The 13,576-nt window shown below is 39.9% G+C and overlaps 1 protein-coding gene across 4 annotated transcripts in view; it reads right to left on the reverse strand.

Moving 5' to 3' along the window:
• Positions 1-1,183: 1,183 nt before the first annotated feature.
• The window catches only part of LOC140715125 (VPS10 domain-containing receptor SorCS1-like), a 1,248,501-nt gene continuing 1,236,108 nt past the window's right edge, over positions 1,184-13,576 (reverse strand). For 3 of the 4 annotated variants that reach the window (XM_073026870.1, XM_073026869.1, XM_073026871.1), the window contains one exon: positions 1,184-4,145. Coding sequence is in view for 2 of the 4 variants with exons in the window: in XM_073026869.1 (XP_072882970.1) it covers positions 4,087-4,145 (59 nt within the window). In the remaining 2 variants the exon portion in view is untranslated. The remainder of the gene's footprint in view (positions 4,146-13,576) is intronic. The other variant, XR_012096067.1, reaches the window with a different exon arrangement.

Raw genomic sequence — 13,576 nt, forward strand, 5'->3', positions numbered from 1 at the left:
ATGTCTATGCGTCAACTGTGAAAAGAGAGTCTGATAAACTAAAAGACCCAACCAGTAACTGCAAGCACCAGAGCTCGTCTATGATGCACCAAAATATTTGGATCCCACCTCAGTCTCTACAGGCACCTGAGGACCCACTAATAGACAACCCCTTAGAAGAACATCATACTTGGCCTGAGTGATGACATTACCTGGTCACAAAGAGGCTGCTTTTGCTCCTTGGAGAAATGCTGGAAAACCACGTTTTAACAGCTTCGGTACCTGCCTGTTCATTGGTGGGAAGGGTCTAAGAAAGTGAGCTTTGTTCTGACCAAGATGTGTAAGCTCTGCAGTAGGCCAGTGTTGCCTCTGCCATGCTACTTATGGTGTCTACCAAATGATCAATTGGAGTTAATGGAAAGCACTTACTTTAAACTCTGGTGTTAACGCCACAACACCGTAAGACCAACTTCAAATGAAATTCCCTTCACCAAAGACACATGGGCAAGTTTATATCCAAACTTTTCTTTAGTGTTTTGACACAACAGGGATCATCAGTTTTAACACATTGGATAGGCTGAGACTACAGGTCTTCGAATCTGTAATGAGAAGGCTGCTGAGGAATCACGTCACTGCAAGCAGTCTCCTTCCTCATGCACAAGGACCAAGCCTATCGTTCTTTTAGGACATAGACGAGTGCTACACAGGAGCAGGCACTTCAGCCTGCAATGTTGTACCGAACCAATTAAATGAGAATCTGCAGGAGTATGGGGACAGAGATCAGATTGCCTTGAATATTAGCGACAATAAAAAAAGGCTCCTGATGTGATACCCAATTGTTTTTTGCATGTCCCAAAGATATAAGTTCTAGCAATACAAAATGTATGATTTATTACCATATCTGTATGCATTTTCAATTTTTTAATAACAGATCCAAATTCTTGTTGTATAAAAGTACATATAACCTTTTAACAGTTTCAAAATAACTATAGATCAGCAGATATAATTAGACATAACTTGCAGATACTTCGTTGCTCTTTCTTGGCAACTTTACATGCTCTTATATTAAGATTCCATTCTGTTTTCATATACCTATCTGTTTAAACTATTCTCAGTACACTATATACACATTGTTTCTGAATATTGAATGGAAGGGATTACTGTCCAGTGAGGTGATTCTCCACATGGTTTATGACAAAACAGATTTTTATTTTAAATAAGTTTATTAAATTCTGTGTTTAGAACAGTCAACTTGGAGTCTTGTTTATTGAGAAAAGGGAATTACATAGCGGATAATTGAAATAATATTGTCCAAAAACTGAAGTAAGACCTCATCTGCAATGTACACCATCAGAAAGGCAACTTAAATACATTCAGTCTTTCTAGTTGCATGAAAATCCAGAAAATGGGAAACGTTTTATGAGAACGTCTTTACAATTTATGTTTTAAAATAGAGGCAGTGCTGAACTTTACAAGTTGCAAAAAGTCACATTTTAATCAGGATGGACAACTTTCTTATTAATTCTTATAACTTAAGAAACATGACAATGGGGGAAATACAAATTGAAAATCGCAGCTGATTCCCCAGAATGATGAAGAAGAGCGCCATGTTCTTCATTTACACTGGGATCTGGGATACTCAGACAGTGCTGTGTTCCTCTTTAACAGTGCCCATTGCTCTGCCATGTGTTTTCATCATTTGTTATTTTCTGAACCACTAACAGTCTAAAGCCAGCTGTCAATTGAAGATGTAATTCCACTTCTGTGGAACTTGATTTTTGTGCCCATATCTGAATTATGAAGGTAGGCTTTTGATTGGCCAACAGAATCGTAAACAGTCATGGTCTCTTGGGGAAAAAATGGTTGAGAAAAATACAGCAACTACATCTCCGGTCCTCTCATATCTATACAAAGCACTGCTCCATTAATAGTTTGGCTCGTATCATTACTTTTCTCATGACTGTGTTTACTTTACTTCATTTGACTTTAAACTTAACTTAAAATTAAAATATGAATGATGAACAGGATCAGAATTTCTTTCAGAAGTGTTTTTAATACTCAAATAACAACAGGACTAAACTATTGAAGAGAGGTCTACTAATGAAAGGCTTTAAGCTTTCTTACCTCCACCTTCTTTTCAAGCTCCACACTGTTCTTTTGTGATTCCCATTGCCAAATTAGCTCCTGCACCATTAACACTAATTTGAGCAAACTCGGTTTCCTCTCCCATTTTTGTCTCTTTCTGGCCCCTGAGTTAATGCAATGCCCAAAGAACATTGTTTTCAACTTTGGCTGGCTTGGCCATTCCAGAGTCAGTCATATTGCTATGATCTGGAGTCAAATGTAGACCAGCACAACAGGCTTCCTTCCTTAAATGATTATAGTGAACCCAGATGGATCCTCTTCACAACGTTCTATTAATTTCATAGCTATCTTTACTGGTGCTAATTTATTATCTCAGATTTATGCAATTAAATTCCCTAGCTGGCATATAGAGACTTAAACTCAAGGATCTTTAGTCCAGATGATGGGCTTACTCTGAGCCCAGTGGGTGATAAGCACTTCTTCAGGGCTTTCCCTTCATATTAATGCATTTGTTTCCCAACTTTCTGTTTTAATGACATTTAAGGTTCTGCTGTTGTATTCTGAAGATCATACTTCCAGTGAAAGGGATGACACATTCTGCAAAAGCATGGGGGTTTAAATAGCTTCCCAAGATATCTTGATTTCCCTTTCTCCTTGATCATTATGAAAGCTTGAGTCTAATTTTGCGAACTGATTTATAATGCGACTAATACTTTATACAGTACAATATGCAACTGAAACAAGAAAACCAAGCACACCGGTAGTGTACAATAGGTGCTGTTTCTTGTAAGCATGCAGCATATTACAGTACACACAGGACAAAAGGTAACACTTCGTCAGGTGCATTGCTGCACTGAGTTGGTACAAATACCATGGCACAGGACTGGGGCTTGGAAAGGTAAGAATGTGAGAGACAGGAAGAGTGTTGGAAACAAGTCTGCATTGGACTTGTAACTAGAGAACACAGAGTAGGCCATGCAGTGCTGGTGATAGGAGCAGCCAGTACTTGGCTACGGTTGGTTCAGTTAGTAATTGGATGAGCCTACATCTGACAGCCGGACAATTCGTGTTGCCAATTGAAGGAGACAGAATGGATGAAGAGGAAGAGGTATGCTGGTGTCTGCAGGAACGTAGGCAGTGAATGTGACCAACCCCTGGGGTCTGCCCTTCATTCCAAAGGCGTTCCATGACTACAACTCCCTCTTAATTGTTATTTCTTAAACAGACTCCCCACAACGCCTTTTACAGTGGTTTGAGGTGTGCCTTAGATCACCCACCAAAGTTAATTTATTGAGTCAGGAAAGAGTAAGTTTAAAGAGCAGGGAACCAGATTAATGCTTTGGGGAAATCACAGATAACTTTGCAGCATCTTTGAATGATCAATCCAATTAGACCAACAGTTCTTGCAGTTCTTTCCATACAGCCTTGCATATTTATCCATTTCAACACCGCTTACTGAATCTCCCTTCATCTTTTCAGACAGCATATTCCCTATCTCAGGAAGTCGCTGAGTTAAACAAGTCTCTCCTTGTTCCTCTCTTGTTCTATAAGCTAGTTATATTGAGACCTGTCACTGGTTACCCACCCTGATGCTGCTACAGAGTTTCCCTTCTTTTATTCTATTTAAAAACAATCTTCATAGCTTTGAGCTCAGGGGCTGTCCTGAATAAACAGATGGTGACTAAATATTCACCTGTAATATATGTAAAGGGTGAGGAGGGTGTATCCTGTGCAATGGTACAACTTGCTTAAGTACTTGTGTGCTCTTTGTCCAAAAGTATTACCTTTTACACTGAATATACTATATGTATCATAAAGACCTAGACACCACATTCTTTAAATCAATTTACAAGAAATTTTTTTTTTCTTTTTTTTTGGTAATAGAAAAAGGATTTTTTTATTCAAATAGATACAATAAGCAATCTGTGTCATCACCATCCACATGCACAGTTTTAAAGCTAAAACCTTGTGTGTTGTCGAGTAGAAAAGTTCATCTCCAATGTGGATTCAGCAGTCTCAGTGTTAAACATAGCTTGGGATTTCCTTTGTGCTCTCACTTTCTGTTGTTGTTGGATTCTCTCCTGTAACACGGAAAACAGGAATTAATATCAAAGAATACCCATGGATGCAACGTACACCTTGAAATTACTCAGCGTGCAGCGAATGATGTTCTGCTGGAGATATGAATGCTTTCCCATTCACCGCACATCGTTCTTCCTAGTGCCATAAAGCATGAAAACAGGCCCTTCTGCTCAATATCTCCCTGCTGACTGTGTTGTCCCGTGAGCTAGAACCTGCCTGCTTTTGACTCTGAACCACTCCTATCCATATTGAAGTAAAATACACAAAATGCTGGAGGCCAGGCAGCATCAGAAAAGTGTAAACTATCCTGATGAAGGGTCTCAGCCCTAAACATCACTGTTTACTCTTTTTCATAAATGCTGCCTGGCTTGCTGAGTTCCTTCAGCATTTTGTGCGTGTTGCTTGGATTTCCCAACATCTACAGATTTTCTCTTGCCTATCCATATTTAGTTTTCTGGCTTCTATTTAGTTCTAAATGTTAATTCTATTTCTGTCCCTCAGTGGCTTCAGTTATCATGGGGTACACTCCTGGTTACTTCACTAATCTCATTGCCTTCTTAAAAGACAGGTCACTCATTAATGGTTTTGGCTGTCATTGGCATGCCTAACTGTTATTGTCTACCTCACATAGGTCTTAAACTAAGCAACTTGGAATAGACTCATTCCAGCCCATTTCAAGAGTCACCAGTAAGAATGGAGGACTTTAAACAAACCACATGGATGTCTATGACAGTCTAGTATTTGTATGGTCACCCTGAGACAAGCTTTTTAAATGTAAAATTAATAATGTATTCCATTTAACCTACTATAGCCTGATTTGAACTTGTGTCCCTTAATCATTATTCAAGAATTAATTACCAGTTCATTCCCATAACCAATACACCCCCCTTTCGATTCTCTGTTTCACTGATTTGGAAACCAGGTTGTTTTTTTTCACCAACATTAAAGGTGTTCTTTAAATGGAATCCATACCACTGTCAAGCATGTCCAAGATGGTCATCAGAATTAATAGCTATATTACACATCTCAACTTACCCCAATCCAAAATCAATAGATTGCCCATAATACCACATTATGGTACAGTTAGGTGTTGACTATTGATCCAAAGTGTGCCAAATATTTTATTTTGACTGATGTCATGCTTAGAAAATGAGGTGAATTCATTTACTGTGCAGGCTTAACTTGTAACAACATTAGAAAACTCTACTCCTTTAAATCCAGGCTGTATTCACATACTGTGCTGTGCTTCACTTGACTTCCCATCATCTTGGGGCATTGTGTGTTCAACATCAGTCCATATTAACTGTACAGACTCTGTTCTCATTTATATCACCCATATCAAAGCAGGTTATTTCATACGAATTTCTTCCTAGATTGCGAGACTGTTAAACTGAGACATCATCTGCCATTCTTGCAGGTATGTAGCATCCTGTTTGAAGATGATCACTGATGATCTCCAGTCCTCTTGGACCACATCTGGTGGGCCACCAATACACCACCATGGTTTAATTGGCCATACATTTCAATGGAATCCCACGGCATTCAATGGCTGTTCTTTCCCCCGAACTGAATTGTAAGTACACTTTAAAAATATTTCTCTAATTTTGAAGAATTTCTGTGGAATGCATAGTTTTAAAAAGCACTCTCTAAATGCAAACTCTTGATTTCTTCCTTTTGTGTTTTCATAGACAGGCCCAAATTAAACAATAAGCCTCTGGATAATAAATGTCTCTTGCAATGCAGAGTGACAGCTAAAGGCTGAGGCATTTAATCTGCAAGAGCTGGAGTTAGTGAGTTTTATTTTTTTTTCTTCTGCTGTATGAATCATAATTATGCCCACAGGTAATATATGAGCACATTTTAAAAGCAACGGTTGAAATCATTGATGGCTCAATTCAGAAAACGTGGCACTTCATTTCTTTTGGTCAATGCTGCAGTTGCCAGACCATTAAAAAAGGGCACTTAACTAATCCTACACGTTAAATGGACGTGAAAGCAGCAACTTGCTGCAAGTTACAGCTTTATAACTGAATGCCGGGCCTTCGTGGTACTGTGACATGAAACTGCATACAACACGCAATGGAATTTCGTTTGGCTGAATCCATCATTAAGGATACTCACCACCGGGGATATGCCTCTTCTAATTACTGCCATTGGGGAGGAGGCACAGGAGCTTGAAGATGCACACGCAACGTTTTAGGAACCTGAGCCATCAGATTCCTCAGTGGTCCGTTAACTTTACCTCACTATTCCTTATTGTTCGTTGTAAATTATAGTATTTTTTTAATGTCTTGCACTTCATTGCTGCCACAAAAGACAAATTTCATGATATCCTGTATGTTAGTGAATAATTCTGATTCTAATGACATCAAACCACTATTATTTCAAATACCCCGAACTGCTTGAAGAGTGACATTTTCAGCTTGGGAATAATTATAACCTCCCTCATTTCTGAAATTTGATTGGTTAAGCTTGGTCACCTGACTTACACCCTCATTTTTCTTTTCAATGACAATAAGGTGGTGTCTGATGGTCCTGCTCCAAGTGATATTCCTTGTTTGTGTTCAAACAGTCGCAACAACGCCATCTTGTCTCTCGGAATCTGTCTCTGGGGGGATCCACATGAAACAAAGACCGCTTAGTGTGTGATGTGACAGGAGACCTTGGGACCATCACACCACTACTTCCCTTGATAAATATTAATACCAACAGAAGGTGGAGCTGGAAGGAAAGTCAAAGTGAAACACTTTGAATGTTGAGGAAGATAAATTTAGTGCAAAGGATAAGCCCTACAGCTACAAAAGGCTGTCTTGTTCTCTGGAATCTGTTTAAGATTTCAGAAGGGTTGGCAATGCTTATTGATGCGTCAGGCTGGCGAGAACATCGAATGACAGGATAAAGGGAGACATGGCAACTGTAACAGAGTGTGTCAATCAATCAGTGTTTACTGAGGCATCAGTTGAGAAGAGTTTGCTTGCCATACAACAGGTGGACAAAATGCAGGGTTGTGCATGTTTTAACAACTTGGAGACTGAATGCTGCTTCCTAATTTTAAGGTTTAGCAGGACTAACACAAAGAAATATGTATTCAACATCACACCCTGTCATGCTTTGGGATGTTTTCATAAAAGTACTATGTAAATGCAAGGTGCTGTTATTGCACCCATTTACATCCATTTAGCAGTAATATTGCATGACTGCTATTGTTACCTGCAAAGAAGTAGACCACGGCAGCTCTGACAGTTTCAATAATTTTAAAAAGTATTAAGGCTCTGATTTTCTGTCGGTAAATCTTGCAAACCATTTCCTTCCTACATCTATTGTTTCCTAAACCCTGAAGTATGACAGGGTATGTCAGGGCAAATCATCAGCCTCTTTTCCCCAGGGTGGTATTGTCAAAACTAGAGGACACAGGTTTAAGGTGAGAGGAGGAAAGTTAAAAGGAAATAGGTGGAGCAGATTTTTTTGCATATAGAGTAGAAGGTGCCAGGAATGTGGTGCCAGAGGAAGTGGTGGAATAAACACAAGAGCAATATTTAAGAGGCATTTAGACAAAGGCAGGGAATACAGGTCATGTGCAGGCAGATGGGCCTAGTTCAATAGATTCCATGGATGGTGCAGCCACAGTGGGTCTGTTCACGTTCTGTATTCTTTTTTGTTCTATTTTTGTAATTAAGAGAATTTCGCAAAACCTTGGGGACTTTTCCACAAGTGGCCACATAGGACACAGTCAAGCAAACTCAAATGCGCCTCGTGCTGTGTGTGACTGTTGGTCCTGTGTTTTGCACCTTCTTCCTGTTTTGTTTGGCTGTATTCATGTATGCTTGAATGACAATTAAATCTGAACCAAGGACTTTGTGTGGACAACCAGGACATGCCCTCTTCTCGTTACAGGAGCCTGAAGACACATTCAATGTTTTAGGGGCAGTTTCTTCCTCTCTGCCATTAGATTTCTAAATGGACAATGAACCCATGTACACAAACTCACTGTAATTTTTCTTTTCTTGCTCTATTATTTTATATGTATAGTAATTTATAGATTTTTATTATTATGTATTGCAATGTACTGCTGCCACTACACAACAAATTTCATGGCGTATGCCACTGAGATTAAGCCTGATTCTGATTCTGTATTTTAAAGATGCTAGATTTCACACATTTTGACCCAGTAACATAGCAGTTCGTGTAATGCTAATACAGCACAGGAGACTCAGGTTCAATTCCCAATGTTTTCCGTAAAGAGTTTGTACGCTCTCCCCATGACCATGTCGGTTTCATCTGGGTGTTTTGCTTACTGCTCGCATTCAAAGACATACAGGTTAGTAGCTTTATCTGGTCACACTGGGTCAATGGGCTCATAGGGTTGGATGGGCCAGTAACCAAACAGCATCTCTAAATAAAACAAAATCCTATACTATTGAACGACACTTCTATTGATACCCCAGCACACTTAAATTGCCTTCCTTTAGATATCACATGGTTTTGTAGTTAAAATAGACAAGTTTAAGTGGAGCCCCAGTGATCAGATGGAAGCAAGGGGCTGGGGGCATGATGGGTGGGAAGGGAGCATGGTGACTGGGGAGCAGGGTGAGCCTGAAGCCCAACTATCAGATTGACTGAATCACTACAGAACAGATGTTTTTGGAATTTTTACTATGTCGGGGACATCTGTGCCAGCAGCCATTTCTGAAGCTCCACTGCAGTTTAGCAATGATCACAAGTAACTTACTGTTGTGTTAACAACCTGGGCACAAGTTCCTCTGGGCACTCTTTTCTTTCCTCCCAGCTTTTTCAATTAGAATTAAAACTGAATCCCATTATTGTGGATGGTCACTAAAATTAGATTATGAAACAGCAGGGATCTGCCTGTAATTGAGATAATTTCCTTGTTCCAATGCATTCAAACAAAGCTCATCTCAGTGGTTGCTGTGCACTGCACCCTGCTGGTCTCGAGTTTTAAAACTCTTGATGTCTGATTAAGGCTGATAATTCTGTTCAATAGCGGTCATTTTAAACTCAAGTGTTGCTTGCTGCTGGAATCTGCCCCATCCCGACTTCAGAGATGAAATACTCAGGCTACATCCACACTACACTGGATAAATCCATAACTGAAGCTTTTTCACTTCGTTTTTACTCTTCGTCCACATTAAAACGGCGTTCTCCACCCGAAACCGGAACTTTTCAGAAACGCTTTCCAGGGTGGGTATTTTTGAAAATGCTGCTCCGGCAGATCAGTGTGGATGGGGTAACCGACGACTTCTGAAAACGCTATCAGATGGCAGCATGCTATTTCATTGTTTTCTTGAACGCAACCTAACAATTTCAGAACAGACAGCAACGAGACTGAAGCCCGAAGAGTTAGAAATGTACTCACCAAATACTTTGACTCATAACTTACTGAATAAATAAGTATACTCACTTTGCCCTGTTTTCTGTCCTTGCTTAAATGAAGGTGGTTTACCTATTTATGCAAGTACTTCTCTGACAATAGATGTGTAACAGCCTAATGTAACATTGTATGGAAATAAAAGATAACACTGATGTAGACATGTTTTATACATTTAACAAGGGGCTTTATTAATGCAACAGAGTTAGTCAGTTTTTCAATGTTTGTTGTCAGCCGGGTCAATCTGTCCATGAACTCCCTGTCGGTTGCCTCCGTACGCTCCAGTATTTGTTTTTTTTTTACTTTTAAGTTCTCCTGCGTGAAAGCCAACAGCTGTCCGTTGTTTTAAGTTTTTCTAGTCTGTAACTACACAAACGCGCACTTTCACAGCGAGATTCGACACCAAACATGTCGCTTATTTTCGGTAGATGTGTCCTGCTCATGCCCAGTAGGAGGAGATTCATTGAAATCTCCATTTCATGTGGATAGAGATATTTTCAAAAACGGATAGTGTGGATGCCTATCGTTTTTATGTGAAACCAGCGTTTTCAAAATTATCCAGTCTAGTGTGGATGTAGCCTACATCTCCTTAGAGTGCAACAAGACAAAATAAAAGTTACAATTTGCTTTTCTACCCAGTAAAAATGCACTCATGAAATCCTGCAATTAAATGGAGATTTATTCTGATTAATGTAAATTGCATTAGCATTAGTTTGCCATCCTAACTCTTGAAGTGGAAAGAATGTAGTTGTCTCTTGGAAGTGTAATTTCAGCACCCATCTCAAGGGGTTTGGTCACTATGCAAATGAAGGATGATGCTATCACAGTCTGAACATCTCATGACACTGAAAAATCCACCATCCATATGTGTGTCAACAATGCCTGACTTTAACACTGATATCTTGTTATTTTTGTTGGCTGGTCACATTTAACTTTGAGGTACCAATGTTTTAACCTGTAATTCTTAGTTACCTTTTGACCTTGAGAGATGCTCCCAACCAGAGATTCCTGATTGTTCAGAATTTGATATTCAGATCATCTCAAACGTGGTCGGACTTTGTGGGACATCCTCTAGCCCTTCTGGGCAAGTATCTTCTTCCCACTTAGAATGCTTTAATTTTTATTCATCTATGAGATGTCTCTGGTAAAGCAAGTTAAGGGGTGGGGGAGGAGTTGTCCTCTTAAGCCTGTGTGATGATAGTGTTCATGGTTCTGCTGGCTATGGAGTGCCAAGAATTGCACACAGGAAGATGGAGAGTGAACATGCCGATGCTGGTGTTCCCATGCACTCTCTATCGTTCCAGTGGTGGAGATGCTGATTTGGAAGGTTCTTGGTAAGATGTAGCTGTACAAGTAATAATTGATGCCCCCTGCTGCCATGAAGAGTAGCCTTCAATACTTGGGTTGATGAATGGGACGCTAGTCAAATAGGCTGCTTTGCATAATGGAACACACACAGAATGCAGGAGGAACACAGCAAGTCAGGCAGCGTCTGTGGAGGGGAATGAACGATTGACGTGTCAGACAAAGATCCTTCACCACATCCGATGCTGTGCTTCACCTAAGCAAGAATCTCATGGCTGGAGATGGAGGGAAGGCACCGAGGAGTCACCTGTTAAAATATGTCCTGCCTCTGATTTATAAACTCACCCAATATTGTTTGCCTGGCCTCAAAATCTGGATTAAATTATCAAACTGTGAAACATGGGTAAAAATTAGTGAAATCTTCATTTAATTTACTGGATTCTGTTTTTGGCAACTTTCTGTTTTAATTAATAGCGTCAGATGTGGCAAATTGTTTCAATAGGTCTGTTGTTCATAACACGATAAGGGTGCAGGTGTATCATGAAAATTCTTAGAAGATTATGAAGTCAAATATTGCCAGAGAAGAATTTTCTTAGTGGGAAATTATGAGCAGTGATGTCCTGTTTTTTTTTTGGACTAATCCAGTGCTGGTGGTGTGGTGGTGTAGTTGTTATTATACAGTATCAGTGACCTGGTTCATTTCCTACCATTGTCTGTAAGAGTTTATACATTGTCCCCATGACTCCAAGTTCTCCAATTTCCTCCCACATTCCAAAGGCTATGGTTAGTAAGTTAATTGGTCATATGGGTGTAATTGGGTGGCACAGTCTCACTGGGCTCTATCACTAAATAATCTACATTGAAAGTAAATAGTCAAGTTCGTTCTCTGGAATGAAATTGCTGTCAGCAAAGAGGCCACTTTTCAGGCTAACCTTCATGTATCATTACCACTCCTGTGGTTTCTCCAATATCCTACCTCAAAATTGACCATCTAAGATGAGACAATAATGTACTGAGTACAAATTAACATTCCATTTTTTTCCAAACTGCAAAGGAGGCCAATGTCATGGGATGGAATAAACAATATTGCTGCCATCATTATCAAAAGGACAAAAGAAAACTACTTCTTTACTCTTCTTCCAAATCTTAGGCTACATCCGCAATAGACCGGATAATTTTGAAAACGCCGGTTTCGTGTAAAAGCGATAGGCGTCCACACTATGCGTTTTTGAAAATATCTCTATCCACATTGAAATGGAGATTTCGACGAATCTCCTCCTACTGCGCACGCACAGGACACATCTACCGGAAACAAGCGACATGTTTGGTGTTGAAGCTTGCCGTAAAAGTGCGCGTTTGTGTAGTTACAGACTAGAAAAACTTTATACGACGGACAGCTGTTGGCTCTCACACAGGAGGACTTAAAAGTAAAAAAAAAACAAATACTGGAGCGTACGGAGGCAACTGACAGGGAGTTCACGGACAGATTGACCCAGCTGACAACAAACATTGAAAAACTGACTAATTCTCTTGCATTAAAAAAGCCCCTTTTTAAATGTATAGAACATGTCTGCATCAGTGTTATCTTGTATTTCCATACAATGTTACATTAGGCTGTTACGTATCTATTGTCACAGAAGTTGTACAGTTCTGGTCACCGAATTATAGGAAAGATATCAATAAATTAGAGAGAGTGCAGAGACGATTTACTAGGATGTTACCAGGGTTTCAGCACTTAAGTTACAGAGAAAGGTTGAACAAGTTAGGTCTCTATTCATTGGAGCGTAGAAGGTTGAGGGGGGATTTGATCGAGGTATTTAAAATGTTGAGAGGGATAGATAGAGTTGACGTGAATAGGCTGTTTCCATTGAGAGTAGGGGAGATTCAAACGAGAGGACATGATTTGAGAGTTAGGGGGCAAAAGTTTAAGGGAAACACGAGGGGGTATTTCTTTACTCAGAGAGTGATAGCTGTGTGGAATGAGCTTCCTGTAGAAGTAGTAGAGGCCAGATCAGTTGTGTCATTTAAGGTAAAATTGGATAGGTATATGGATAGGAAAGGAGTGGAGGGTTATGGGCTGAGTGCGGGTAGGTGGGACTAGGTGAGATTAAGAGTTCGGCACGGACTAGGAGGGCCGGAATGGCCTGTTTCCGTGCTGTGATTGTTATATGTTATATGGTTATAAGTACTTGCATAAATAGGTAAACCACCTTCATACGAGCAAGGACAGAAAACAGGGCAAAGTGAGTATACTTATTTATTCAGTAAGTTATGGGTCAAAGTATTTGGCGAGTACATTTCTAACTCTTCTGGCTTCAGTCTCGTTGCTGTCTGTTCTGAAATTGTTAGGCTGCTTTCAAGAAAACAATGAAATAGTGTGCTGCCATCTGACAGCGTTTTCAGATTTCTCCGGTTACCCCATCCACACTGATCTGCCTGAGCAGCATTTTCAAAAATACCCACCCTGGAAAGCGTTTCTGAAAAGCTCTGGTTTCAGGGGACGAAAACGCCGCTTTAGTGTGGACGGAAGGTAAAAATGAAGAGAGAAAGCTTCGGTTATGAATTTATCCAGTGTAGTGTGTCCTTTGTACTGTGGAAAAGAGAGGACATAGCCTGAGGCAGCTGGAAACAATTGAAATATTCATTAGTGAGTGAGAACAAGGAAAGCCAGGTCCGGTCTGCTGGAACGTGTTGAATGAAATGCCAAACAGAAAAAACTGTTCACTTTAGCGCAACTAC

The sequence above is a fragment of the Hemitrygon akajei genome, chromosome 23, assembly GCF_048418815.1.
Source record: "Hemitrygon akajei chromosome 23, sHemAka1.3, whole genome shotgun sequence".
NCBI lineage: Eukaryota > Metazoa > Chordata > Chondrichthyes > Myliobatiformes > Dasyatidae > Hemitrygon > Hemitrygon akajei.